The 27,879-nt window shown below is 44.3% G+C and overlaps 1 protein-coding gene across 4 annotated transcripts; it reads right to left on the bottom strand.

The window, feature by feature from the left end:
- On the bottom strand, nucleotides 1-27,740 carry LOC124413923 (homeobox protein prospero-like). Of its 4 annotated transcripts, none has more exons than XM_046894731.1 (5): nucleotides 25,088-27,740; nucleotides 23,980-24,462; nucleotides 22,178-22,332; nucleotides 1,195-1,354; nucleotides 1-454 (listed from the first exon to the last, which is right to left on the bottom strand). In XM_046894731.1, exons 1-5 carry the CDS (start codon nucleotides 27,695-27,697, stop codon nucleotides 275-277), a joined length of 3,588 nt encoding a protein of 1,195 aa, XP_046750687.1. In that variant the 5' UTR covers nucleotides 27,698-27,740; the 3' UTR covers nucleotides 1-274. The 4 variants fall into 4 exon arrangements, with proteins under 4 accessions (XP_046750687.1, XP_046750689.1, XP_046750688.1 ...); XM_046894733.1 differs by having other exon boundaries at nucleotides 1,210-1,354; XM_046894732.1 differs by having other exon boundaries at nucleotides 23,980-24,450.
- Between the last annotated feature and the right edge of the window lie 139 nt (nucleotides 27,741-27,879).

Here is a 27,879-nt window from a genome sequence, read left to right as displayed (position 1 = left end):
GTCTGGCCGATTTTGGATATGTACTAGGGATACCTTAGGCGCATCCTTTCTCCTCTCCTTTTTTATCCTCGGCCCAAAAGTAATCCATTCCGGTCTACTTACGATTCGGAATTGAATGTCCGCGCGATGCGGACACTTCCGGGATCGAGGATCGGGAATCGGGGATCGAGGATCAGGATCAGGAGCCGGCGCGAGTCCTGCACCCTTGGGGCGCTTCGCCGCAACCCTCGACGCCGACGCGACAGGCCCTGCAGCCAGGGTTTTGGGCCTCGCCTCACTCGAGCTGCTCGAGGAAATTCGGGCTCTTGAAGTACTCCGGTACCGGGTCGTCGAGCCTCGAAATCACTTTGTATATCGACTTCTTCCACGACTGTTCCGAGTCCTTGCCACCCTGGATCGCCTTGAAGAATTCCTTCAGCGTCTGTTCGACAACGAACCTGAAGTTTCCTGGCACCTGGAATTTGACGATTTGACGGAAAATTTCGTCGTTAGTCAAAAAAAAAACTCAGCTCGATAATAATAATTATTATTGTTTCTATAAATATCCTTTTTTCAACAACGAAAAAAAAAAAAAAAAAAAAAATTTCTCTTCCCCCTTCTCTTTAGAATCGATATTTTAATCATCGAAGGATATTTATATGTATTATATATATATATATATACGGAAATATTTAGCCAAAATGCGATGAAATTAATCTACAATTGGAATTGAAATATTTTTTTATCATGCAATTTTCTATTATATTATACGATATACGATATACGATATATTATACTATTAATTTGCAAAGCGTACAACATTCATGTGTTTATTCTCTACTTCTTTATTTTCTTTTCTTTTTCTTTTTTCTTTTTTTTTTTTTTTTCTACAAACCAAGAAACGAAACAAGAAAATATAAAAAAAAACGTAAGAAACGAATCAACGAATCAAATAATCTTCAAAATCATTCTTTTGTCTCTCTCTCTCTTGAGAAACTCTTTTTACTTTTGAAAAAAAAAACTATGGATTCTTTTTTTTTTTTGAACTTTGACACTCTTCGGAAATGAATAAATTTCTTTGGAACGGAACAGATTCGATTTCGAGAGTATATAAATGAGGTTGGATAAAGAAATAATAATGACAATAATAATAATAATAATAATAATAATAATAATAATGAAGTGTATGGTGTGCGTGTTGATGTATTTGCGCACCTGAGGACCCCATACCTCAATGTGGTTGTTGCGGTTGTAGTGGAGGTTTAGGACCCGATAGATTTCGGAGTCGCCGCCGACGTGGAGGTCGTCGGCGTTTTTGATACCCTCCGTCACCGCTTGTCTAGCGTACTTTTCCATTTGAATGTAGTAGAACTCCCTGAAACATTGTGAGAAAAAAGAAACTGGGTTAGACGTGGAAGGATTTTGCAAAAGGGCAGTTTTTTTAAACGGCGTTGCTCGCCTCTCCCCAACCCTGAACCGAGATGCTTATACGCTTATGTCTGATGTGGAATTTGTAAAGAGTTTATTGCCGGGAGAGCTGGAGGATCCAGCAAGGAAAACCCGCTGATGTATCGTATCAAAGGATGTGTTCACGTATGGTTTAGAGACATGTAACGAGGGTGAGAGAGAGGGTGGAAAAGGAGGGAGTCCAAGACTGCAGTAGGCGCAGCTTTTACAATGAAGGCCGCATCTAGAGCGACGTGTTTTTTTTCCGTTTGACTACGGTAGGATGAATTAAATGAAGCACTTAGTTACATGCGTTACTGCCGTGACGGCGGCGTCGGTGGTGGAGACAGTGGCGGGGGTGGCGAGGGGTGGAAAGTCGCGTTTCACGCTCATTAATTAACGCAATTAAACAAACGTAAGTCGCTAATTGGTCGGTAATTAGCAACCATGGGCGATAGGTTGTAGCGTGGTGTGCAGCAGGTGACCCTCCAGTGCAAAGTCTTCTGGCCCACGACGACGACGACGTCGGGACAACCTCAGATGAGACGAAGAGCAGGAAGTTGCGAATGGAACGAGATACGAGAAACGTCATTGAGCTCTTTCTAACGGCTCGGTGAAAGGCAAACAAGAAAGAAAGACCCGCTTTGATTCTTGGTCTCGGTCAAAATCGACATTCGACACTCCAAGAGTTGACAATTTTATATACGAATCTTGACTCGACGTCGTAATCTTGCAGAAAGATCAGTGCATGAGCAGTCAACGACGCGATAAATCGTTGATGAAAACTCACTGGAAATGTCCTTGAATTTTTCTCGTCTCTTGAAAGTGTTCCATTTCCAATGTTCTTGGATTTGTTAATTGTCTTGTACCAGACACCATGAATTCATGAATCCGGTGTTGGTTTATAGGGTGTGAAAAAATTGAGGAATTAGAGTATGAATGAGAATAAGAAACCAGAAAACCACTTCTTGGGTACAACCGATTCCAAGGTTTTAACCCTCATAGGCTCGTCTGACGACTCCACGAGACTTCAACGGTTCTTGTTCAGACTGTTTGATTCCGAAACGGTTGGCTTACTGGCATTCCCAATTGTGTACCCCTCTACACCCCTATTTCTTGACGCTGATTTTTAACTGTGGGAAAGTTTTCCCACCGGTTTACAGAGTGTCGATGGGGGGACCGAGAATCTTACGGGACGTCTGCGTCTTGGGGAGGTCCTGCACAACATTGTGTGTTTCGCTTCGGTGCGTGGCGGCACTTAGCATAGCCGTTACTGGGGTGCTCCTCGATCTTGGATGAAGGGGGGAAGGGAGGGAGGGTTGAAGAAAAGACGTTGTAAGACGAACCGTTCAAGAGTCACAGCCGTTCCGGTCCTTCGCAACTTTGACATTGTGCCTCGGATACGGGAGGGTGAGAATTATCGGATGGAAATTTGGCGGGAAGATCTTCTAACTTCCTGTTGGAAGAAGAAGAAGAAGAAGAAGAAGAGTCGGTTCATCGTTCCAAAGACACCAACCAAAGATTCCGGAGGATTATTTTTCTTTCTTTTTTTTTCTTCTCATTTCACGCCGTATCGTTCGAACGGGTAATTAGACGCCGTTGACAATCGACACCCTCCTCCTGGGCTGGATCGAGGCGTTGTTGTCGTCGGGGTGGGAATCGCGGGTAAGGTGGAGCCTCGAGCTACCGCCGAGAGCTTATTATTGTCCTAATTATACAATACATCATAATGAATTATCCCCTTTCCACGTTAGCCTGACGGGGCCGGATCCTACTTATACGGCGACTCCTCTGTAATCCGGCGTTCCTCGCACTTGGCGAACGAAGTGTGGCAATTCTAGCACTCTGCCTTTTTGTCAGGTGTGTGTGTGTGTGTGTGTGTGTGTGTGTGAAAATCCATCCCTCTCTCTTTCTCTCTCTCTCTCACTATGTATATATATATATATTTCTCTCTCTTCGGGTGTCTGTTTTAATTAGGCACTTCGCGACGATGCTTGCCTGCCTGCGATGCAGTCGTTCCTCTCCCATCTATACTCAGCGATCCAACGATGTTGAATGCGTTGATGGATCGTTGAATAAGAATTATAGATACCGCCGAGCGCCTCCTCGGCTGTAATACTGCACTCTATCTCTCTCTGCACCCGACCAACGCCCCGGAACACAGTTGAACCACCCAACCCTGCACTCGGTAAGTGCTGAAGAGAGCTGCATCGTCGACCCCCTCGACTCGTCTTAATTGGCCTTACAGCGCATCGCGCTGTCTGATAATCAACCCCGTTTTCCCGACCGATCAGCCCCCGTTTATCCGATCTAAACACGATTCTACAAGGAATTTAAAATTCGACGAAGACGGAGGTCCCCAGGGACTTTTAAGACTTGCTCTTCTCACTTTGTCAAGTATCAATAACATTTTTACCGCATATTTCCTGGTCTCAGTAGGAATGCAATCTGGACGCGGTTTAGAGACGGTGAAAGAAGACGAAGAAGATAGGGGCGGAAAATGAGAAGGAAAAATGGCACCTCGTGTCTTTCGAGGTGTGAAAGTGCAGCCTCGGGATAAAGGAGAATTAATTGCACCGAGTTGTGTGGGTCGTCGTCGTCGTCGTTGGCTCAGCTCCGGGGACCAAAGTTGCCGTTTGCCAGCCGGTGCGTGAGCCTCTATTCAGTACGGGCGTTAAAAAAGGTGTCGCAGGGTGAGCGCGGAGTCTTGATGCACCCCCGCGGTTGACACGACTCGACTCGACTCGACTCGCACTCGGCGCAGCCTCTTTCTCCTCTCCTCTCCCGCCCATCTCGGCCCTCTTCTTAATTAGTAATTAAAACACTTTAACGCCATCTACTCAGACTCGTTACACGCACTGCGGGGGAGCCACGTAACCATGCACCGCCGGAGGTGGTGCAGAGACCCCGCGATTCAAAAGTGGGAAAATTTTCTTGTAACTAAAATGATTGATGATTCGCCGCTAAATAGTCAAAAATACATCGAACGTGAATCAGGATTTTCTTCACAGGGTCTCGAATCACCTCCGCGAGTGTTTTACCCCCATCGCCAAAAACAGAGGAAAAGTGATTTCGTACTCGAAGTTCTGAAGGCAAGTCGAGTAGCCACTTTGAGCCACTTTCTTGAGGAGTTTGAAACGAGCTTTCATCGTCGTGGAGAATAAAAATAAGAAGAAGAAGAAGAAGAAGAATAATAAGGTTGTTAAAAATCTGGAAATCCAAGGTGTGAATTCTGTCTGTCTGTCTGGGGTCTTTTCGAACACTGCTCTGACGTAGGTGTCAGATTCACGGGTGACGGGTCGGCGTCCGTCATCCTCTGTGACAGTACGTCGCGAATCGATCCAGAATTGAAAAAATAAAAAAAAAATAAAAAAAAAATAAAAAAAGGAAGAGGAGATACCGACCGGAGGCAAAAAATCCTCGGACGACGCCCAAGTGCGACGAGACACTGGAGGGGTGGCCAGCGATGCGGGGCACTGAAGAGTGAAACCGCTCAAAGCAGCTGCCCCTCCGCTCGGTTTCAGCTTTGAAACTGCCCCTCGCGCTCTTAGCTCGGTTCCGTTCCGTTCCATTCCGTTCCATTCCGTTCCGTGCCCCTTGGATGATGGTCTCCGTGCCCCGCCAGATGCAGGCACGGCGCGGGGGCCAGCGAGACCCCAGTCATTGTAAGAGTCTGGCGCGTGCGACGAAGGGCACCGTCGACCTAACGAAATAAGGGAGCTTCTAGCCCGCCGGCTTCGGCTTTGGGGGAGGGGGGAGGAGAAAGAGAACCGAACCCCCTTAGAGTTTCTCTCTGTGTATTACGCCCGGCTACCAGAGGAGCTCATTGTTAACTGCACATCTGCCGTTCGCGTTCTATGCTGTACAGTCTCTCTCTCTCTCTCTCACTCTCTCTCTCTCGGAGATTCTTTCTCACTCTCCGTCAACCTCGTTGAGGTCGAGACTCATGCCGTACCTACGTTTGCAGCAACGCAAAAAGCAAAAACCCCTGACTAAACAGACGGGGAGACAAAAAGGAACGATAGCGATGATTAATTTTGGTTCGAGGACTTATAGTTGGTACCCACTAGCTGTGATTCTCATTGATTTTTGTAACCCTTGACTTTCATTTTCACCATTTCTGTTCTCAAGTATTATATCAAGGACTTAGAAAAACACTATTTTATTATAGACTATTTTTACACTGGATAGTAGTCCAAGTGTCAGAACAGATCTTGACTTTTTCTTGTCATTGTAAAATCGTCTCAAACAAATCTGGAAGTTGTTTTTTAGTATATTATCCACTTCCTCATCGATGACATAAATTGTAAAACATACTTGAGACGATAAAGTTACAATGATCGAGAAGCATTATTTTTTTTTTTTTTTGTTTTCCCCAAAGATCTTAGATCTTCTTCACCTCAACTTTCTCATGATTCGAATCGTGAGAATTTTTAGATTCCCCCGTTCAGCTTCATCTTCCACAAGCACGCGCGGAGCCTGAAGAGGAATAGAACGAATTTTGCGCATCTGTCGGTCAACCAGTGTTCGTTCAGCGCATTCACTCACCCCAACGAACTTCTCTGCCTACGTGTGTCTAGAAGGTGAACGATGTTCGTGTGAGCCTAATACCCAGTGGGACGACAATGAAGTAGTTAAGTCCTCGGTGCATCGGCTGAGTACACATAGAGAGAGCGAGAGAGCGAGAGAGAGAGAGAGAGAGAGAGAGAGAGAGAGAGGCATGGCAGGCAAGGGTTACCTAGGTTAGGGACTCGGAAAACATCCTTTGTCGAAAAACTCTGCCGGGATCCCTTTCTATCCCCCCGTCACCCTTCCAAACTCCCACCTCTTTCGCCTCTCGTCCGACAGTCACGAGACCAGAAGGAAAGGAGAGGAGAGGAGAGAGAATTACGCCGAGAGAAGAACCCGGAGGGATAGCGAAAATCAATATTTCTTTGTCGCACACTATGTCCAATATCCACAACACGCGGCGCCATCCCCTTTTCCACCCCCCCTCCTTTATCTTACGTATTCATTCTGTTGTCTGTTGTTCTGCAAATTCATTTTGACCATTGAGTATTTCATTGGGATTTTCATGACTCTTACACAGACTCTGTGAAATATTTTTTCTTCTCGTTTTTCCCGTGAAAGAAAAAAAAAATTGAAGAGTTTTTTTTTATTTTTTTTTTTTTCGTTCTTTTAATATACATATCACATTCACGAAACTTCGGAAATGTCACACTGAATCTTTTCTACCTTCGTCGTACCTCTTGGATTAAAAACACTTTTATCCTTAACAATCCACTTGACGTAATGAAGAAGAAAAAACAACCCCAAAAAAGAAGAAGAAAAAAACAAAAAAAAAAAAAAAAAAAACACCGGTTTTCAAACCCTTTGAAACTCCGTCGAATCGTCTCGATCTCGTTTCTCGGGTGTAACCGGCGAAGCGAGGAAAAATTACTGGTTTATTGAGTCACCCCGAGGCAGAGAAACCGTAATTCTCAAGGCTCCCCTCTATAATATCAGCTTTGCTCGCTGTTCGCAGTTGCAACGGCGCAGGAAAAAGCAAAAAAAAAAAAAAAAAAAAAAAAAACCGGGCGAAAATAATAAATAGGAAAGAAGAAGGAAAAAAAAAAATGAACAAAAATTGGGGGAACGCCGTATGAGATCATCGCAAGATCTGATCTATCTATCTATGTGTTTGCCGGTTTGGGGGGTGAATCGGGCGACCGTTATTCGCCGCAGGATACATTATACGGTGAAGTAGTAAAACTTTGGGGACGCGAATCTCCTATGCGACGACAGTGGGGCAGTAGGTTAGGGTTTGGGGGAAACGTGCCGGGGTTGACGAGACGCGCACCCTCCGTTTCTCGGCCCGCCGACGTCAAGCCATTACCCGTCGCGTAATCGTGAATAGGATTTACTAGACAACTGTTCTCGCCCAGCATTTGCAGCTCATCGTTTTGCCGAGGATTGCAAGCCACGATGTTCGAAAGCTTTTTTTTTTTTTTTCACAGAATCGGAGGTCTTGAGTTTTTCTTCTTCTTCTTCTTCTTCTTGAGGGGTAACATTACTGTTAAAATTTAAAAGAAGCAGGATTTTTTTTTTTTTTTTTTTTTTTTTTTTCGGACGCAGGGAAAGCTTGATCATAATAATAATAAGATTTGAAGAAAAGGAAAGAATAAAAAAACAACAATAAATTGTAAAGAAAGCGCTTTTCTTTTGTATTTTAAGTGGCGTTACCCCTTGAAAGAAATTATTCCAATTTTAGAAATACTTTTAAGGTCTTGTAGTTGACAAATATTATTATAAGTCACTGCTTTCTCACGGTTTAAGTGCATTTTATGATATTTTCACTTTCGATATTCCACATCATGCTGGGAAATTGATCGTCAGATTGAGGTTAAAATTTTTAAACTCGTGAAAACTCGAGAGTTTTTATTATCGAAAGATTGGCATTCCAAATTCATCGTTCAGGGTCGTTTTCAAAATACATTTTGAAAAATTCGTCCTCGATCGGTTGCCACTTTCCAGAATCAAACGCGCCAAGTTTTTCTTCCATGTAAGAATAATTTTCAAACCGACCAATTTAGCCGAATAATAATCCGATTGTAATCAATTTCATCGAAGTGATAAAAAAATTTGAAAAACTGACGAAAATTTGAACTCACTTTGTGTAAAAATCTATGTAAATTTCTAATTAATTCTCTCACAACTCGATTATAATAATCTAACATTTCTGTTTTATTTTTTGTTCCAGACGTCTCGGGGCAAATTTTTTTAAGGCATTTCTGTACTTGGCCGTTTGAAAAATCTCTCCAAATTCGAACGAGTGAGTATTGTTTAATTATTTCCGTTGCGACGCGACCGTTTCGATCAGCTTATCGCGTCCTAATTGTGGCCCCTATTTATTCCACGCATAAGATATTGCGCCACGAAAGCGTCTGATCGCGCGTTGTTCACTCTGAAGTGTAATGCGGAACATAATAAGCACGCGGCGTGGCGTTCCTGCTTCGATGCCCGCATGCTTACGCCGATTGCTTTTACCCTGCGCATTGTGTCTGCTAGGTGTATCGTTCTTCCTTGGCATATGGGCGATTTGCATACGATACGACGAAGCGAAATTAAGTTAACAAATTTAAACATCGTTCGTTGCCAGAAACGATCCTCGACACTGTGACGATAAATTTTTATGTCCGGAGGATCGATACGAAAAAAAATCTCAAAAATCGGGGGTAACAATTCTTTCCTGTTACCGGAAACGAGATATTTTGACAAACCATTACTGAGTTGTGAGATGTGAGGTTGGCTTTTAGTTTTTTTTTTTTTTTTTTTTTTTTTTTTTTTTTTTTTTTCCCCCGTCCAACGGCGAATAATAAAAGAAAATAGAAAAATCTCTACTTTTCTATCACGCGACAGTCTTTGAAGCTTTGGATCGACGTTTTTGTCACTAAAACGATGCTGACAGGAGCAGGCATTGAATTGCACATCTGTGATTAACTCTTTTCGTCTCTCCTTTTACTCGTGTTCAATCACACACAGTTGCATAAAATAATTGCTTCAACGATCGTTTGCACCATAAAATATCAACGATAAAACTTGAAAAACTATTACATTATACATTTTTCTTTGATGATACGTATGTTGTTTTTTTTTTTTTTTTTTTTTTCTTTTTCTTTCAAGTTCAAAGATTTTTCCCTATTTTTTTTCACCTTTCTTTCCAATTTCTCCGAAAAAAAAAACAAAAAAAAAAACTTCGTCACAGATCCTAGATAACGCAAGGCTTCAGTTTCAAAATGGATGAAAACTACGCCCTGGACTCTCGTTTTTGTGTCCTTATACATATACCTAACGATCGAGGAAATAAAAAGCAAGAGAGTGAGAGAGAGAGAGGCAAAAAAAAAAAAAAAAAAAATCCGAACGAAAGGTAGAAACGGTTCTGATAAGCTTGAAAATTTAATTCCGCGCATATCGCGTTCGCAGTTAAATTCGGCGTGTATATAGTCGTCGGAGTCTCTCTCTCTCTCTCTCTCTCTCTCTCTCTCTCTCTCAGCCTGCATAATTTCACGTGCCGGTGAAAAAGTATGGACGTTTCACTTTATTCACTTGCGTGCGCAGCATAATACCCATATATATATATATATATATATATATACGTAAACGAATGCACTTTGCTATTCTGCATTTTTCCCGCGCGGCGCGTCTGCAGCGGCAACAGCGATTCGAGGGGCGGAAACTCGCTCCGAGAACACGAATGAAATTGGAAGAGAGAGGAATCGGACGCGGAGGGGTGGAGGGGGAGGCCGAAAGAGAGATGGTTTCGAAACGAAATCAATTCGGGATGGCCAGTGCCACCCTTTCTCTCTCCTCTCCTCTCCTCTCCTCTTCTCTCCTCTCCTCCACTTTCTGCCCGGCAACGTCGACGCGGAGGCTGTCCAGGTACGCAAAGCCGGCACCCTAAAATTTTGACTTGACACCGCGGGAGAGGTCGCAAAATCGAAAATATGTCCCTCCGCTCTCCGGGCATCCTACAATATTCAGGAGATCTCGCTCGCATCCCCCCACCGAGGGGTTGACCGGGGCGCTAATTTGTCACCGCCGAATTTTAACTCCCCCCCTCCCTCCCCGCTTCGCCGTCCGTCACTCGATGACGTCTCTCTGCGCAGAGGGCAGAGATTTATAAAAATTCTAACTCACCCCTGACCATCGAGGGATCGAAATGTCACGGAATTACAAGCTTTGGCCGAATTTTATATTATACAAATATAATTAACTGTTGGAATAATTTTTTAACTAAACGCAATGTCGCGGCTGTGTTTGTTGTGGTTTTTTTTTTTTCTTTTGGTAAATATGAAAGGAATTTAATTAATAATTTTCATATTTTTTATATTATCGTACTAATACAATGATTTGTAATTTGACATTTTTTTTTTTTTCATCACAAAAATGAATTGACGTTGAAAAATTTTTTAATCAAGACAAAAATTTTAGTCCACCTGCTGGGAAATTAAAAAAAAAAATTTCATAATTCTGTGTAGAATCTGCACGTTTGAACTGTTTTCGAAAGTTTTTTTTTTTTTTTTTTTATTTCTCTAAATCTGCTCAGTTTCACGATATATTTCTTACGACGGACGTGTTTCTGCTGTTGTAAGAAAATTCTCAGCGAATTTGACGTATAAAAATTGCCCAACAGTAGTCACAGGAATCGTAAATATTATTGTTACAAAACGTTGTTAATTTATATTTGAAAATTGTTATTATTAATAATATTAGTAATGAAAAAGGATATATAAAGTATGGAAAGTAATAATAATTAACTTTCAATCGATATCGCGTTATTTGTTTATATTTTTTTTTCCCCCATTTTCATTGTTTTGAATGATTTAAAAATTACTAGAAAATTTAGCTTTTCATTTGATGTTAAGTTGATGTTGGTATTTTCTCTCTTTTTTTTTTTACGATGGTTAAAGAGAGAAAAAAAAAAAAAATTATCTATATTTATATTCACGTATTTTCTCCACTTTTCCCCACCCCTTATAGATTTCAAAATCAAAACATCACGTATTATCTACCCTCTTCGCGGTAAATTCGAGATAGTTTTGAGTCCGTGGTCAATAAAATATCTAATTTCATACGTAATACACACTACCGAGTGGTAATATGAGGCTTACTGGACGACGAGTAGGTTATAAAAACTTTTTTGATAAACTGTTTTTCGCCGTTCTCCTCGTTCCTCTTTTTTTTTTTGTTTTTTTTTTTTTTAATCATCCCCTCCGTACGTTTCATTATATGTATGTATACATATATATCCGTATACATATATACATATTATTTCTAATTTCATCCTTTCTCATCTTATCTTTCTTCCATTTTCACCTTCACCCACCACCCTCTCATCATTCTTCTTCTTCTTCTTCTTCTTCTTTTACCCTGTTTCTGTTCTGTTCTTAGTTCTCTTCTATTCTGTTTTCTTTACTCTTTTCTCTCTCCTTTCCTTTCTTTTCATCTTTCATCATCCCTATTTTCACATCTGTTTTTCCCTATGTGTATATGCACATGTATTCATGCATGTGTGTATCTATATATATATATATATATATTTACCCGCGCTCATACACCGGCGGCGGCAAATTAAATCCTCCGTGAAGTCGGGGGGGGGGGGGGGGGGGGGGGGGGGGGTGGAAAAGTGGGGGTGGACGCCTACGACTCGCGGCACCATCGACGGATACAAAGCCGATTAGGGCGGGACAGTAAAGCATTATCATTTCACATTTTTCGCAGCGTTGGTTGCCCGGGTCTCTCGCTTCTCTCCTCTCCTCTCCCCACCACCCCCTGCCCTCTCCTGATCGCCGCCGATGCGGGGTCTCCTCTACGCAGGTATGCCCGTCACATGCAACCCCCCCCCCCCCCCTCCCACCCCTCTCTCTCTCACTCCTCTTTATCACTTTCTTTTTTTTTCAAAAAGCTTTCTCTCTCTCTCTCTCTCTCCCTCTCGATTCGCGTCATTTCCTACCACCCCTTCCGTACGGACCTCCGCCCTCACGTACCTGAACTCCATTTTTTCTTCGTCCCATTCATCCTCTTTTCACACGCCGATAGAAATTTATTTGCGTATTGTTCTTCAATTTGTTGCAAAATTTTTTTTTTTTCGGATTTTCTTATCCACGAACGAAATTTTTGCCACTGAGGGATATTTTTAGGGGAAAAAAAATTTACGCATGTAAATCGTAGAAATTTACTAAATTTCAGAATCGATGTGATATTGTTCTTTTTTTTTTTTTTTTCTCTTTTTGCTAATTTTTATCTTCTCTTCACTCGATACTTTCAAAGATCTGATTTTGTATTACCGGCGAAAGACGAGTAGCAGAATTAGGAATAGAAAGAAGTCAAAATGAAATATGAGAATATCGTAATATTTGTAAAAATGATGAAATTTTGCAAATTCGTTATAATCTTATTCTACTAAAAATTTTTTTACAAATCCTGTCACATGGCTGTTCGGTTCGGTATTATCAGTCTTCCAATTTTCGATAGATTCTCGATCTACGGTGATCCTACCCTAATAATAGTAAAAAAAAAAAACAAAACAAAAAAAAAAAAAACAAAAAACAAAACAAAACCCCCAACAAACGAAATAAAAAAGGAAATAAAGTCTCTTTCCACCCTGTCCAAACCGCGACAAGTATCGTGGGATAATATTTCGGGCAGGGACTGTACCGCACGCTTTGCACCGTATATATTAGCCTGCAAGTAGCGGCTCATAGCCCAGGATTAGCCTTGCAGTGGCGATGCTTACATCCCCCTGTAAAGCCCCCCGCTTTCCCTCTCCCTCCCTTTCCCTTTCCCTCTTTCTCTTTCTCTTTCTCTTTCTCTTTCTCTTTCTCTTTTCTCTCCGCATCTCTTGCCTGTATATTTAGCCGCAGATATACGCCACGCACACAAGTCTCCGCCTTCCTCCCTTTCTCCCGCCCCTCCCACCCTTCATCCCTTCATCCCTTCCTCTAGACGACGACGACGTCGACGGCTCGCGTTATTCCTACAGATGATAGCCCTGCGGCCACGCTTCGCATTGTCTGCAGCCTCTGCACTCCGCCCGCTGCACCAACGCCGATATCCATTCCAACACGGAACAACCCCCGCGACCAAACCTGTATTTACCCCCCTCCCCCGCAACACCCCTCCCAGAAACTTTGTCTTCTTCTATTTATCCTCGTTATTATCGTTTATAATACCGCCAGAAGACAAATCGATCTGATAAACTAATGAAACGATTAACAAATCAATTTTTTTTTACACTAATTTTACGTGATAGGAAAATTTTAGTTTTTACTTTGATTGACGTGTCATTTTATACACGATATGTGTTTCCTCTCTTCACGAAGATTATAAGATAAATTGTGGAGAATAACAAACGATATAAAAATGTTTATATAACAATAATGAAGAAATATAAAATAATTTTCTAATTTCTTCCGATTGAGGCAAAATCGAAGAAACTCTCACGTTTTAACAAACGTTTAAAATCGCATCAGAATACAATTAAGTGTCAATTAATTTTCAATCGCTCTAAAATCTTTCGAGATATTAAAAATAATCTCATAATCAGTATAAAAAATAATTTGGAATTGTTCAAATCGTCTGATCGTACAGTTTAAATTCATCGTCAGCGTGAATCCGGTGTAAATCGGATGAAACTTAGAATCATAGTGTAAAAAAGTTGCCAAGTATCGACAGATTGCAATCGATCGTAGCTCGATTCTCGAAAGTAGCCTCTGGAATATTGCGAGCCTCGCGTATGGGAGCGATAAAAATGGCGTAAAGGGGTCGGCGAGGGGTGCGGCGTAAGGGTTGATGCCTAGCAGTCTGCCTAGCCGGGCAAGAGGGTACCAAACGCCCACTAATTAGTGCCAAGAACGTAATTAAGTAATTTTTAATTAAGTGACTGCCGTTTACCCCGAGCGGCGCAACCTGCACCGCTTCCCAATCCGTGTGTCTCGTTTTCTCTGTGTGCACCCCGCTGCTCGCTGCTCGCTACTCGTTGCGTATAAGGGTTGGTTGGTTACCTTATAAGGCCTGCTTATGCTTACCGCGTTGCTGCGCTCAGGGTGCGCCGGTTAAACGCGGACATAACGCACCGCCTATTTGTAATATGCAATTGTGCGATCCATCAACCCCCATTTTCATCCCCATTTCCACTTCCACTTCAACTTTAACTTTAACTTCTACGCGATACGCTTTGGTATCTTTGGTCAAAGATGATTTCGCGGTTTTTTTTTTCCCCTCTTTTTCTTTTTTGAATTTCTATTTACATTTGGCTGGTTCAAATTTTTTTTTTTTTTTTTTTTTTTCATCCAGTCGACACGGAGGTTTTTTGTGCTACATTGTTCTGTTGAAACTCGTTTACCGGGGCGAGGTTGTAATGCTGAATTTGAAAAGCTCCGAAAACGATACATTCCGAATTTTTTCCGTCGCGAAACTTGACGTGAAGTTATGAAACTTTTACAAAACTTGACGCTCAAAGTTCCGAATGTGGGAAAATGAGAAAATTTCTATGTACATTAGGGTGGAGCAAAAAAACAGACTATTTTTTTCTTTTTAGTCTCGTGTGACAAAATGTTAGGTTCAAAGGACAGCTGAAAAAAAAAAATTTTAAGAGGTCGCTCCAAATTTTTTTAAATGTTAAAAATCGTCAAAAAATTTAATTAAAAAAATTATATTCTTAGTATTTTGTTTGATTTTTAATTCATATAGCGGTGTATTGTTATCGATTCTTTCTTTTTACTAGATTGAAGGGATAAAATTTATGAAATTTTAATATGAATATTAAAAGGTCGCTCGAAAAGATCTAAAGAAATGCACTAAAAAATTGAAAAAAAAATTATGACCGACCTTTCAAAATTGAAAATTTGAACTGAAAATTTCGGAAACTTATTTTTCTTTCGTCTATAAAATTCTACCGTAACGAGGAAAAAGATTAAAAAGAAAAAAAAAAAAAAAAATCGATTTTCGACGACTTCTGACGTTTTCAAAAATATGGAGCGACATCTTGAAAATTTTTTTTTGAACTGTCCTTTGGAGTGGGCTCTTAGAAAAAAATCAAAAACTAACATTTCGTCACACGAGACTCGAAAAAAAAAAAAAAATAGTCGGTTGTTCGGGCCACCCTAATGTACATATATTAAAGCTATAAATCAATACAAAAAAAAAAAAAAAAAAAGAAAAGAAAAGAAAACTAGAAAATTACCGCTCAAGACCACATTAGTCAGAATTGACAAAACCCCGATTGCTTGGAACTTGTCTAATCCCTGTTGAGCAAATGAAAATTGTTTAAATTTATTCACGAATAAGTAATACGTAGATGAAACGACAGTAAATAGAAGAACGTTTATCGCCGCGAGTAGTCGGCCTACTCCGTAAAACACGGCGCTGCATCGGTAAGAATGATTAATTCACGTTTAATTAGGGTAGCTAGAATGATTCACCCTGGGGTACAGCAGCGGGCTGGTTTATAAGTAAAGGGAAATTTCTGTGGCACAGGGTTTCCGGTCGGGGTAGGTCGGCAGGCAGGGTAGGCGGTTATACTAGCCGAGGCTCAATCCGGAGAAGGAGGTTGGTGCACCAGTCAGCGCTGCAGCGGTACCCAAAGAGTTGCCACTCCATTGTGCCGTGCACTGAGTTTTTAATTAAGGAGCTGGCGAGAAATTCTCGAGATTCTGGTTATACTCGTATACCTACATATACCTTATATACATATACCTCCGCGCTTACGCTGCCAGATTCTTCCTCCTCAACGTGCACGAGGTGCACGGGGTGCAGGGATGTACAGCATCGTGACTTCCCTTATGCAGGAGAAGTAGAAAGAGAACGGAATTCGAGGCGTTTCATACCTACACTAAAACCTATGTGCGGAATTACCTTCCTTTCCTTACGTATACAATATTTCCTTTCATCATGCTGCTGGGGCGTGGAGGGGATGTTGGGCCTCCGGAGAGAGTTGGGGGGTGAAGAAAAGAAGAAGTAGAAGAAAAAGAAGAATCGAAAGAAAAGTGAAAAAAAAAAAAAATAAATAAAAACAAAAACATTTCACGATGCATCGCGTATCCAACAAACTCCCCAACCACCACCACCGTCAACCCTTTCGACTACCGCATCCTCAGACTTAAAGAAAAATATCGCCAACTGGTCTTTGTCTGAGAGCCTCCGGCCGGAAAGTTCAGCCTCTTGTTATCGCAGGTGTATTAGTGGTCTGGATTTTTCGTCGTAAAATACGCAGCCACTTCGCTACTTACTACCTAATTCCCCATCTGATCTTCATTATTCTCCGTTAACGTTACCTTCATCTGTTTTCAAATTCTGCATATATACCAAACGAGGATTATTTTTTTTTTATCTTCATGACATGTTATCAAGAAATTATAGGAAAGGTTGAGAACCCTGCGGTTCCACGGTTTTACTCTTCCACGTACGGTGGCTGGTTTATATGTGGTTCCTTTCCGTCCCTCCGCAATGCACAATGCATCGAGCACGCGTGTCTTTTGTAGAGAATAAGAGCGGCTCAATTTTTTTTATTTTTATTTTTATTTTTTTTTTCATCTACTTATTCATTTTTATTTGTTTCTATTTTTTTTTTTTCTTTTTTTCTTTTTAGTTTTACTCTCTTTCTTTATATTCTCTACCTTTTCACAGGTTTTTTTTAAAAATCCAGCCAATTTATTACCTCGCTATACTATTCCACTATCCCTTGCCCTCTCATTTCATCCCTCTTTTTTATTTCTCGTATTTTCCTCCTCCCCCCACGGTTCTTCGTTTCTGCAAAATGTATCTTTAAACGGTTATACTCGTTGAATCATCGAAAGATTGAAGAAATAAAACCGAGATCTGTTTTCTTGAAAAATGATCTACCATATTATGATTGTTGAATGAGAAAAAAAGCTTAGCTTATACATTAGTATGTAAGAAAACAAGCGAAACTGTTAATTATTATCAACGCATTCGCGACGAGGAGGGTTAAAGTGAAGTATTTTTTTCTTGAAGAGGGTAAACAGGGAGAGTGCTTCGTCGAAGGGCAAAGCAGACGGGGAAAAGGGGTCAAGTGAACCGCCTTTTCTTCCGGGGACTGTCTCAGCGAGGTAGCCCGTAATCTAAACTTTAAGGATACATCAGAATCATACACTCACGTATGATTTTGGCGACCAAAAAAGTGCAGCGGCACTTCATTGTTGTACCGAGTAAACTAAAAGCTTCTGGTGAAGTCTCGTGATATTTTTCTCTTAACTTGTTGTGTCCCTGCGGGTTGCGCTCTCACAATAAGAGAGAAAACGTTGAGTCTCGCGCGTCTCACATGCGAGAGATCTGGGCTTCAAATGCATCCATGCACCGAGAGTAGCTCGTGCATTATACCGAACAGCCAACCTAAAGCGCGTGTCAGGCGGTACGCGAAAAGGGATTCCCGGCAACTCCTCTCGTCTCTGCTGCTTGCTGCTGTTGGCTAGGATGCAGAGATATGGGGACCGACTTTAACCGCCCGAGTAGCAAAGTGGGAAGGCAGGCATGCAGGCATGCAGGTACTGCCTACCGGTGTTCGCTAAATGGCCCTCGCTCGGCACAATCTTCCGGGATTAAAAAAATCCACGGAGAAACAAAGAAGGAGTGGAAAGAGAGAAAGAGAGAGAGAGAGAGAGAGAGAGAGAGAGAGAGAGAGAGAAATTAAAAGAAAAACGACGAGGAGAGACGCGGAGAGTGGAGAGGAGGAAGAAGGAGGAGGAGAAGGCAGAGAAGCAGCCGGCGGACGTTATACCTACTGCACCACCCCACACGTATGTGCAGAAGAGAGGAGATTGCCTCTCGAGTTACTCTGCATCCCGCACGTTTATACCCCCTCACCCCCACCCCCGCCCCACATATAGCTATATAATACTACACGTTACTCCTACGTTTGTCGTCAAGATTACGTCGCTAAATTGCGCCGCTGTTTTAATTGGGTGCCTTTTCCTTTTCCTTTTCCTTTTATGAAATTTTTTTTCTTTCCCCTTTTTACTCTACCTTTACCGTTTATTTTTCTCTTTGCCAACGATTAGTTTCACTTCGTTATCTTTAAAAGACAAGAATCAATCAATTATCCCGATTAACGAACGCGGGAAACCGATCGGTAATCGAACGGAATACGAATATCGATTCGAAAACTATTGTTTTACTCGAAGTGTTATCATTCGATATCGAAAATCGGGTAATAACAGGATTTCCCCACTTAGCCCCCATCTGGGGCTTCCCGATCGGGCCCCGACCAGATTTCCAGCTTAAAACCCTGGGAGCAAAAATATTCTGAAAAAATTTGTTACAAGACTTGTTATATGTTCGTGATATGGTTGAAAAATAAATGTTCAATACTGAATGCCAGCCTGTGTATATTAGCGTGCGAATCGGACACACGGGATCTATAGATCTGCGGATGGCTAAAAGGCGGTTTCGTGCACCGGCAAGAGATACACATGGAGAGACAAAGAGAGAGAGAGAGAGAGAGAGAGAGAGAGAAATATATAAAAACGAGGAAAAATAATCGGCGACACGACGAGACTGCGAAGCGGAGCTGACCATTATACGACATAAAATTCCTTCCATCTTCGGATAAGATCTCTCGACTGTCGCGCGTGTCCTTGCGTGTCCCGGCTCGGCATCCGATAAGGCGTCAAACCCCGGCCCGCCTTGCGACCAGCCCCATTCCAGCCCAACACCGGCATTGCCGTATTGTATTTTATACCCCATTCCCTGGAGTCTATTCTTTTCGCTATTAACAACCGATTTCATTAAACACATTGCGCCTGCATTTATAACACACTGTGCCATTTTCCTCATTCTTGGTTTTATTTTCACAATTCTTGTTTTTCCCTCTCATAATTCACCTATTTACCGATATATATTTATATATTAGGGTGGCGCAAAAAAACCAAGTATTTTTTTTTTTTTGGGTCTCGTGTGACCAAATGTTAGTTTTTGATGTTTTAAGAGCCCACTCCAAAGAGCAGCTCAAAAAAAAAAAAAAAAATTTTAAAAGGTCGCTCCAAATTTTTAAAAATTTCAAAAATCGTCAAAAAATTAAATTAAAAAAATTATATTCTCAGTATTTTGTTTGATTTTTAATTCATGTCGTGGTGTATTGTTATCGATTCTTTCTTACTAAATTGAAGAAAAATAATTTATGAACTTTTAATACGAATATTAAAAGGTCGCTCGAAAAGATTTAAAGAAATGTACCAAAAATTGAAAAAAAATTATGAGCGAACTTTCAAAATTCAAATTTTGAACTGAAACTATTGGGAACTTATTTTTTTTTTTGTTTATAAAATTATACCTTAACGTGAAAAAAAATTAATTTTTTTACAAATTCACAAGTATTAACGAGATTTGCAATATTTTTAAGTTTGCTTGAGAAATCTTTGAAGATCGATGAGAATGATAATGAGAAGACTGAGTTTGAGTGAATAAATAATCTTTGATAATTCAGGAGATGACAGGCGGTTGGTACGGAAAAAGGTGTTCATAGTAGCCAGTCGGTCGCTGGTTTACTAACGACTCTGACGCGTGACCGATAACAACGATACAGCCACACGACGCCGAGTAGAGTAGAGTAGAGCAGAGCAGACGACGTCGTGTATACATATAGACATAGGTGGCTGCGTAAGCGGTACGGAAATTCGTGTTTAGAAAATTAGCCTGTCATTTCCGGTCCCCTTGTCCGTAGGAGGAGTTATTCGTCACCGGTGCAAAATACGCCACCGAACCGCAGGTGTCGGGTGTTCTGACTGGTTGGCTGGTTAACAATAAGTAAGAACAGGGTGTAGGAGGTGGAGGAGGTGCTGTCAGGAAATAAAGTAAATGTAATACCTGCAGCCTGGAGTTGACGGAGGTGGAGGTGGAAGCGATAAGATCTGCCAGTAGGACAACGGCAATCCTGTGCTAAGGGGGTAGCTTGAAAAGCAGAATAAAACTGTAATAAAAAAGGGAAACGTTCACTTCGCGTATATACTTGAAAACACGCACACATTCCTCGTACGTGTATTTATTTATTTATTTATTTATTTATTTATTGTATTTTACCTACACAAAGAAGCGCGTAATTGACAAACGTCAAAGCGGACAGCAGCGCGTTGGAATTACACCGTGAAATTGAAATTGCCCCGGTGTACGACAACTTGGTGTACACTGTGTATAGATATTATTACGAGACTGAGAGAGAGAGAGAGAGAGAGAGAGAGAGAGAGAGATACGTCAAGATATCTGCGCGGAGATAGATAAGCCCATGAAAAAGCGTGACTGAATAAATTCGATGGTAGTTTAATTATTCAAACACCTTGCTCCACTTACCTACCACCTTTTTTTCACCTACTCTTCTGCTCCGAATAACACGGAAACCTCTTACTCGACATCCCCATTCAAAATTCGAACCGGTAATTGAGAGTGTGAAGAATCAATGATTTTAAACGATTTTATGATTTCTATGAATCTTTTTTCGATGTTCTTATATGATCAAGATGAAACGAGGACTTGAATCTTGAGAAAGATCAGCAAGTATCGAGCTGTTTATGATGGATATTAAGAGTTGAGGGTTCTTCAGATTTTCTTAAGTAATTCTCATGATGAAGAGACGAGCGAGTACCAAGCTGTTTGCATACGATTGAACGATTGATGGTCGCAGAAGCTAGACGATAATTTGAATCCACGTGCACGCCAGTAGGTACAGTACGATGCAGGTTCGGTTTTATATTATGGACAGATGGAGATACCAACATACGAAAGGCAGCATGTGTCCTGATATATGAGATTAAATATTTAATATCAGAGAAAAGTGAAAAACGTAGGTAGCTGTGGGTGGTGGATGGGTGGAAAGGTGGTGGGTTTTGCACCCCTCGGTACCTACGTTCTGGGCAGTTCTCTCGTGACAAAAGTACAACACCGTGGTTACTCCTGCTGGTCTATACCGCAGGATATAATGTCGGTCGACATTTCCGCATAGGAAGCCGTGCATTAGGCTATCAGATCAAACACGCGTCTGCTATACGAAGTAGTAGTATCAGGAGGGGGGTGGAGAGAGGGAGAAGGAAAGCCTGCTTTACGTGATTAGCCGCAAGGAACCGCGGCTTAGCGTTCACCCGGACAATTCCATACAAACACCTGTTCAATTCGGCAAACGGAACAAAATCCAAGGAAAGAAAAACGAAGAAGATAAAAAAAATTTAAGCAAATCCGATATATCCTTCGGCCTATTTTATCATTCCCGCTTTTTTTTCAGCCGGTGGTTCGTTACGCGAATTTGCGATGATGAGCGAGGAGCGGAGGATAGCCGGGAAAAGTTTTTGGTCTGCCGTTCATTGGCGGTGGTTGAAGTTGGGGGGTCGAATGGCCGGTCTTTTTGTGTAAGTGTGTGTGTGTGTGTGTGTGTGTGTTGAAAAGTTTTTTTTGAACCAGGTCCAGTGAAAAATTGCATCTGAATCGTGAGCGTTCTCGTCCCCCATTTTTTGCCTCCTCCTCCTACTCCTCCTCTCTTCTCTTCACGTTACAAAGCTAATTATGGCCTGTTGAATGGATGTATTTTTGAACATTTGTCGTGTCGACCTCGGGCGCTTCTCTCCCTTGCTCGTACCTACTCCTCGAGTCAACCCTTTCGCGGAATAACGACTCGCGAGGAGAGAGACTGAGTGGCGTTCGAATAGAGAGAGAGAGAGAGAGAGAGAGAGAGAGAGAGAGAGAGAGAGAGAGAGAGAGAGAGAGAGAGAGAGAGAGAGTCGAAGGACTCGGCGACTTGGCGGCTTTTCGCGGAGAACGTTGGGCTCGATAAGAAAGGCGCTAACGGGGTGATGATGAATAAATAAAGAGACTGGGACGTGGTCGGTCGGGCCAGTATCTTATGGATCTGTGGCTACTCAACCTAATTATAATCAGGCTAATGCCCGATGGCCAGTGCCAGCCTGTTCTCTCTCGACCTGGCCAAGGTGGAGCTTTGGTGGCGTCCTGGGATCGCGAGGTCACTTATCCACCGCTCCTGGGGGGTAATTAAGATTCGGACACACCCACCACCTCGTGACGGTGCTCCTCGTCTCCAGGGTGAGGGAGTGGTCAGCTCGACTCGACTCTGCCCGCGGAGTCACTTTGCATTAAAATGTCGTGCCGTTGAGCGACACGAAGCCGAGAATCGCGGCATGTCGTGTATATATGTCTACGGAGTCGACAAGACCGTCCCGGAACGTATCGAAAGCTGATTGGGAGTGAATCCACCTACCTGAAGTTGGAGAACCACTTGACCAGCTGCGCCGTGTTGTTCTTGTTGAACTTTATGTCCGGGAAGTACATCTTCAGGACTGCCGATGACGGGTAGCGGACCCAGAAGAACATCAGCTTCGCCTTGCGGAGGTGCATCGGGGTCAGCGTCGACGAGTTCACCGTGGTTAAGGAAATACTTGTGAATATCTGGATGGTTTTCGAGTTTTAGGCTTGTCTGGATTATTTCGGCTAATCGCGACGCCCGGTATCCGGTGCGCGGTGGCGCATCCGGATAGGAATAAAAAAAGGAATAGAACAAGAAGGGAAAGAAAAAAAAAGAAGTACACACGCATTACCCACGGAGTTTCTTGACTTTGAAATTGGATTAGAAATCGTACAAGGTGGGTGAGTCGCGGAATAGGTATCTAATATCGGAGGCAGGTTGACCCCACGATTGGCCGCAAGTCTCAACGGAAGCCTTACTTTTTCCTTAACTGTAATGGGATCTCCCGATGTGGTTTCATCGCATTCTTATTCGCTTAATCCCCGATGTTCTCTCCTTGTGTTTTATATATATTTTTTTTTCCACGTCTTTTCCTACCCGCCGTGTTACGAATGAATGAATGATATCTGATGGCTACCGTATCGAGTTTCCCGAGATACATACGTCTTTATATCAGCTACCCTTGCGTATACACGCCCGATTCCCACACCCCCCTCCTGTCGTCTCCCTACGAACCGATTTTAAAAATAACATATATAAAAAACCGCGCCGATATTTAACGAGGGAATCCGTCAGTCGCGACGTTGCTGGAGTTTTCAGTTTTGTTTTCGTTTTTTCCTCCCAACCGTTTTTTTTTTTTTTTTTTTTTTCTAATCCTCCATTTTTACCGACGTACCGTCGACCTACCCCACGGAAAAATAGCGGCATTGATTTTACATCAAAGGCTTGGGACAAAAAGGTGACAAAAAGTCACCTCATCGTCGTCAACGAGAAGCAACGATCGAACATTCAGGCCGCGTGGTATAAGCTACACGCCGCATACCGGCGTGTGTCGTTGAATGAGCTGAGCGCGATAATCGGGCTTGTCTCTACGCCGGGTGTTTTACCCTCTGTTTTTTTTCTTTCTTTTCGTCAGTTTTTGCTTATTTTTTTTCACCAAAATTACGCCAAAGTTCAGCCTCTCGGTACATCCTATCTAACCACCGGAGAGCCGTTGCCCTGCTCACGGATATGAACTTTGTCCGTCCAACTTGGCTCATGGAAAACTAATCTGACCCGCCTTGGTGCTGCTGCTTGCTCAGTTTTAAAACTCGAAGGCAGCTCCCGAAAGCCGTAAGCAAACCCGCGATATTCAACCCTGACGAACTTTTCACCACTCGTCGTTTCTACTCGCAACTAGTTAGTTCTCTCCGCTCATCTAGCTTCAGTCACACAGCTTGACCCCAACGTTATGTATGTGATACGTGCAGACGCGAATCCTCAAACATTCGGAAAGGAACCACTTATGACAATGTTGTCATCATTCTTGGATTCACGGTGAATCACCTTTCCTGACCAAAAGAGAAATATCTTCGGTCTATAAAAAAAATCGGTTTCTAACTAAACTATTCTGTTTTATAAAGGTACCGATTGTCGTTCGATGATGACTTCACACTGTAGGAAAATCGAACGTACCAACACTCGAGTCGACGAGTATCTGTTCATTTGTTGTCTACGGTTATATTCCAGAGGATTGTGAAACGATTGGTACTTTCCGAAGGTTTGAGCATCGCTTCGAGTTCGATTTTCGCGAGATCAAGTATATTAGCAAAGGATATTGTAGGCTGAATTCCATCGTAGCTAATGTCACCGGAGTTGCAATCGCTAGCCCGGTCGTTGCTGTCCATCCTGAGGTGGCCGTAGTCCGGACTGCCGTGTTGCGCGGCAGCTAGGAGGGCCGGATGAAGCATCGCCGGGGGGTGAGGGAGGGGTGGTGAGTCCCTCAGCTCGACGCCACCCCCGGGAGGACTGGCTGGTAGGTGATGAGGCCCGGGCGGTGGAACCTGACCCGGGTGTCCGCCGTGAGGATTGAAGAACGGCGAGTAGGGCGAGAACACTTGGCTCTCGTGGAGGCTTGGATTCGGTATTGCGACGCTGGTCGGTAGCGAGACCGGCAGCATCGGGGGTGGCGCGTGGTACGGTCTAGGGGGTGGTGGAGGTGGAGGACTCTCGCTGCCTCCTTGGGGACCGTTGCCCTCCTGCGCCAAGATCCGGGATACCGTTCTGGGCGTGATCCTCGTGTCCGTTACCTGGAATTTAGACTGTTTTATCGGTCGTTTTTTCATTGTCGTTAGAGTCCAAGGATCGTGGAATATTAGAAAGAAGATACATTTAACCCTCTGATATTATTTTATCTTTTTGTTGCAGCAGTGTTTTTTTTTTTTTTGCATAACTATAGACACTACGTTTTTCGTTTCTAGACATAAACTTTTTACAAAGTCTGCAGCAAACTTTTTTTCGTTCTTTTACGAGTTAACTTCTGAATCATAAAAGTAATGCTATTCTCTGTAGTTGTTTTTTTTTTTTGTTTTCTCTTAACTTCAAGCATATTGTTGAATCTTTTTTTTAGAAGTTCTTCTCGAGTTATAGCACACGTTTCTATGGTTAAATCAAGACATTCGGAGACTGGCAGAGTCTATTTCAACCCCACGTCAAAATTTTTTTCTCCCTTTTCAATTCAAAAAGTTCTTTACGACGAGTCAATCGAAAGCAAGACCTGATGTTTCGTACAGTTTTCTAGACTAAGAGTCTCTACGTTATTCTCTACGTTATATTGAAAGAAACAAAGAGCAAAAATAATTTTTTTTTCGTCTCTGTAACAATCTACGCGATATCTCAAACCAGTTTTACAGAATTTTCGGAAGAGTTAAAGCAACATCATCTCACCTTATGGCGTTTCTTTTTCGGCGTTATGACGAGCGAAAGGGCCTCATTCTGTTCGGCATCCCTGCTGTCCCGTTCGTCGGCAGCCGCCCTCATGTTGCAATATTGTTCTCTCTGGGCAGCTTCGCGCTGTTGCTGTTCCCTCTGTTGCTGTTGCTGAGCCTGCATAGAGGCCATCGCGTATATCGTGGGTGGTTTCGGGGTTTGAAACATAGCGCTACCGCCCCTGACGAGCGGCGGAAGCTGGTTTATCTGGTTTATATTGTTTTCCGTGGGTCCGGAGTGGGGCCCGTGTGGTCCCATCGATCCAAGCTGAGGAAATCCGGGCTGCTGCGAGGGCGGGGGCCCGCCGTTGTGCGCCCCACGGGACCCGTTGGGTCCGGCTAGTGGCTGCGGCGCGGCTCCCCGGTCGACGACCTTGGTCCTCGGAGATTTCCTTTCGAGTAGCTGACTGGCCAGGAGCAGATCCTTGTTCAGCTGCTCGGCCGCCGCCTGAGCAGCCTCACTCTGTTTCCCGACGAATCTCCGCTGCTGGACGAACCTGGTGACGATACTGTCAATGAGGTTCGTCAGGGAGGACGTTATCTCGGTCTTCAGTATGTCCGCGAGGCCCTCGAGATCGGCCCCGGTTATCTGACTCCCCGAGCCCCCCGCAGCCCCTCTAAACACCGAAAGTCTCTCTTGGAATTCCTTGTGGTGTTGGAGCGGCGTCGAGGTTTGAATCGGGGGTTGAGGTGTCGCAGGGGTTGCGCCGACGCTCTGGTTCTGCTGCTGTTGCTCCCGTTCTCGCTGACTCGGTGGCTGTGGTGAGTTCTGTTGCTGCTGTTGGTGGTGCTGGTGGTGTTGCTGTTGTTGCTGTTGTTGTTGCTGCTGTTGCTGTTGCTGCTGCTGCTGCTGTTGCTGCTGCCTCGCCGCCGCCTCCTGGTGCTGCTTCATCCGTTCCAGCGCCGCGTGCTGTTGTTCGAGGTAGAGCTTGTGACCCATGTGGTACATCGCCGCGGCTGCCGCGTGCGGATGATCCGGAGGCAGCGTGGGCAACCCGTTGTAGGGAGGTGGATGCGGCCTCGGGGGCCGCGGGGGTGGCTGTGGTTGTTGCTGGGGGCTGGCGGGCGCTTCGCCGCTCTCGCCAGCCTCAGCCTCCATTCTACTGCAGAGCTGAACGTACTTCTGTTGCATCTCGGCAAGCTGTTCCTGCATCGTTCTCAGCTGAGACTTGAGCGCGTCCTTTTCGACACGTTTTTGCCGTATGGTGGCCGGGTCCTCGTCTTCGTCGCTGTCTTCCTCGTCCTCCAACATCACGTCGGCTACCCCCTGGTGGAGCACGTGGTGCACCTGCTGCTGTTGGGGGTGGTAGAGCTTTCGCTTCTTGCATCCGTTAACCGTGGGTGGTTGCAGCGCCGGACTGCATCGCATCGTACTAACGATGTTCTCGACTCGCGCGCGTTTTATCTCCGTCGACGGCGAGCTCGCCTCCGTCTTCGGGATCACCGGACACGGCGAGTGACTCGGACTCCGTTTCACGCTCGCCGCAGCCGCTGCCGCTGCCGCCGCCGCGGCTGCCGCGGCCGCTGCCGATTCCTGAAGCTCTTCTTTCACCGTTACCGATACCGAACGCGGCGCTGACGGACTCGGCGGTAAACTCTGCTCGCAATCACTTCCGTCCAAATTCGCGCCCGGCTCCATTCCCGCCTCCGCAAAGGCCTCCTCCATCGCTCTAGCAGCGGACGCCGCATCCTCGGCACTGTCCTCCGCGTCACCGGGCATCACGACGTCCCGTTCGGCGTGAGACGAGCTCAACATGTTGTTGCCGTCAGCACTGTCCTCCCCACCACTTTGCACCGCTCCACCACTAATGCCACGCGCACTGACGTCACTACCGTTGGTTTGTTGCTGTTGTTGTTGGGAGTTCTGTTGCTGGTGTTGCTGCGACTTGAGCAGCTCCGTCGTCGTGTTGTTGTTGTTATTGTTGTTGTTGTTGTTGCTGTGTATCGAGTTGTTGTTCGTCGGCTGTTCGGGGACCGATAACGCGGCGAGTTTCCGCCCCTGTAGTATGTCGCGGAGCATGTGCTGCGTGAGCTCGGCGGCTGTGGCTGGGTCGTCGCAGTTAACGGCACCCGGCTGCAAGCTCGAGGCCGAGTCCATGCCGGCACCGGTCATCACGTGGCTGCCCTCCGGTGGCGATCCGCCGGCGTCACTTGCCTGCTTGACTTGCCGGCCGAGTATTTCGTTGAGCATTTTGGCGGGGCCAAAGCCCGACGCACCGAAAAAACCGAAGGCCGCGTGGCCGGAATGCTGGCTCGCTGGCCCCGTCGTCAGGTGTCCTCCACCGCCTCCACCGCCTCCACCGCCTCCGCCTCCGCCGACACCCTGGGCTCCACCGGGTATCTGCTGCTGCGGTGACCCGCCGCTGAATATCGCGCTGTAGAGACCGCCGTTGAGGAAGGACGGACGCGAACTGAAGTTCGGTATGCTCGAGTAGCTGTTGCGCGGCTCGCCGGCGTCCACGCGCTGTCTGGTGCGCTTATGCTTCTTCAGAAGCTGCTGCTGTTGCTTGCTCTCCGTCGTTGCTCCGTAGAGGGCGAAACAGTCAGTCTCCTCCTCCGATGACATCATCGGCCGTCTGGTTGGTCGGCCGCCCGAAGGCCTCCGCTTCCCCTCCCCGCCAGGGCTTCTTCACCCCCCCACCCCGTCGCACTCGATAAGCCCCACCGAGCCCTACTCGCGTAGCCTTCCGCCCCGCCGTCTCCTTCTCCTTCTCCTTCTTCTCTTTCAGTCCCCCGTCCCGCCCCCCCTGC

Source organism: Diprion similis, chromosome 13 (assembly GCF_021155765.1).
Source record: "Diprion similis isolate iyDipSimi1 chromosome 13, iyDipSimi1.1, whole genome shotgun sequence".
Taxonomy (NCBI): domain Eukaryota; kingdom Metazoa; phylum Arthropoda; class Insecta; order Hymenoptera; family Diprionidae; genus Diprion; species Diprion similis.
Note: the sequence above shows the minus strand (reverse complement) of the source record. Positions and strands in the feature narration are given on the sequence as shown.

Excerpts from the sequence above, each read along its gene's own strand:
- LOC124413923 (XM_046894731.1), bottom strand. The coding sequence starts at position 27,697 with ATGATGTCATCGGAGGAGGAGACTGACTGTTTCGCCCTCTACGGAGCA. Across the intron at positions 22,333-23,979 it reads ACGATGGAATTCAGCCTACA|TCGTCGACGCTGACCCCGAT; the intron begins ATATCCTTTGCT and ends ACCACGGTGAAC. Across the intron at positions 455-1,194 it reads TTGAGGTATGGGGTCCTCAG|GTGCCAGGAAACTTCAGGTT; the intron begins GTGCGCAAATAC and ends GTCAAATTCCAG.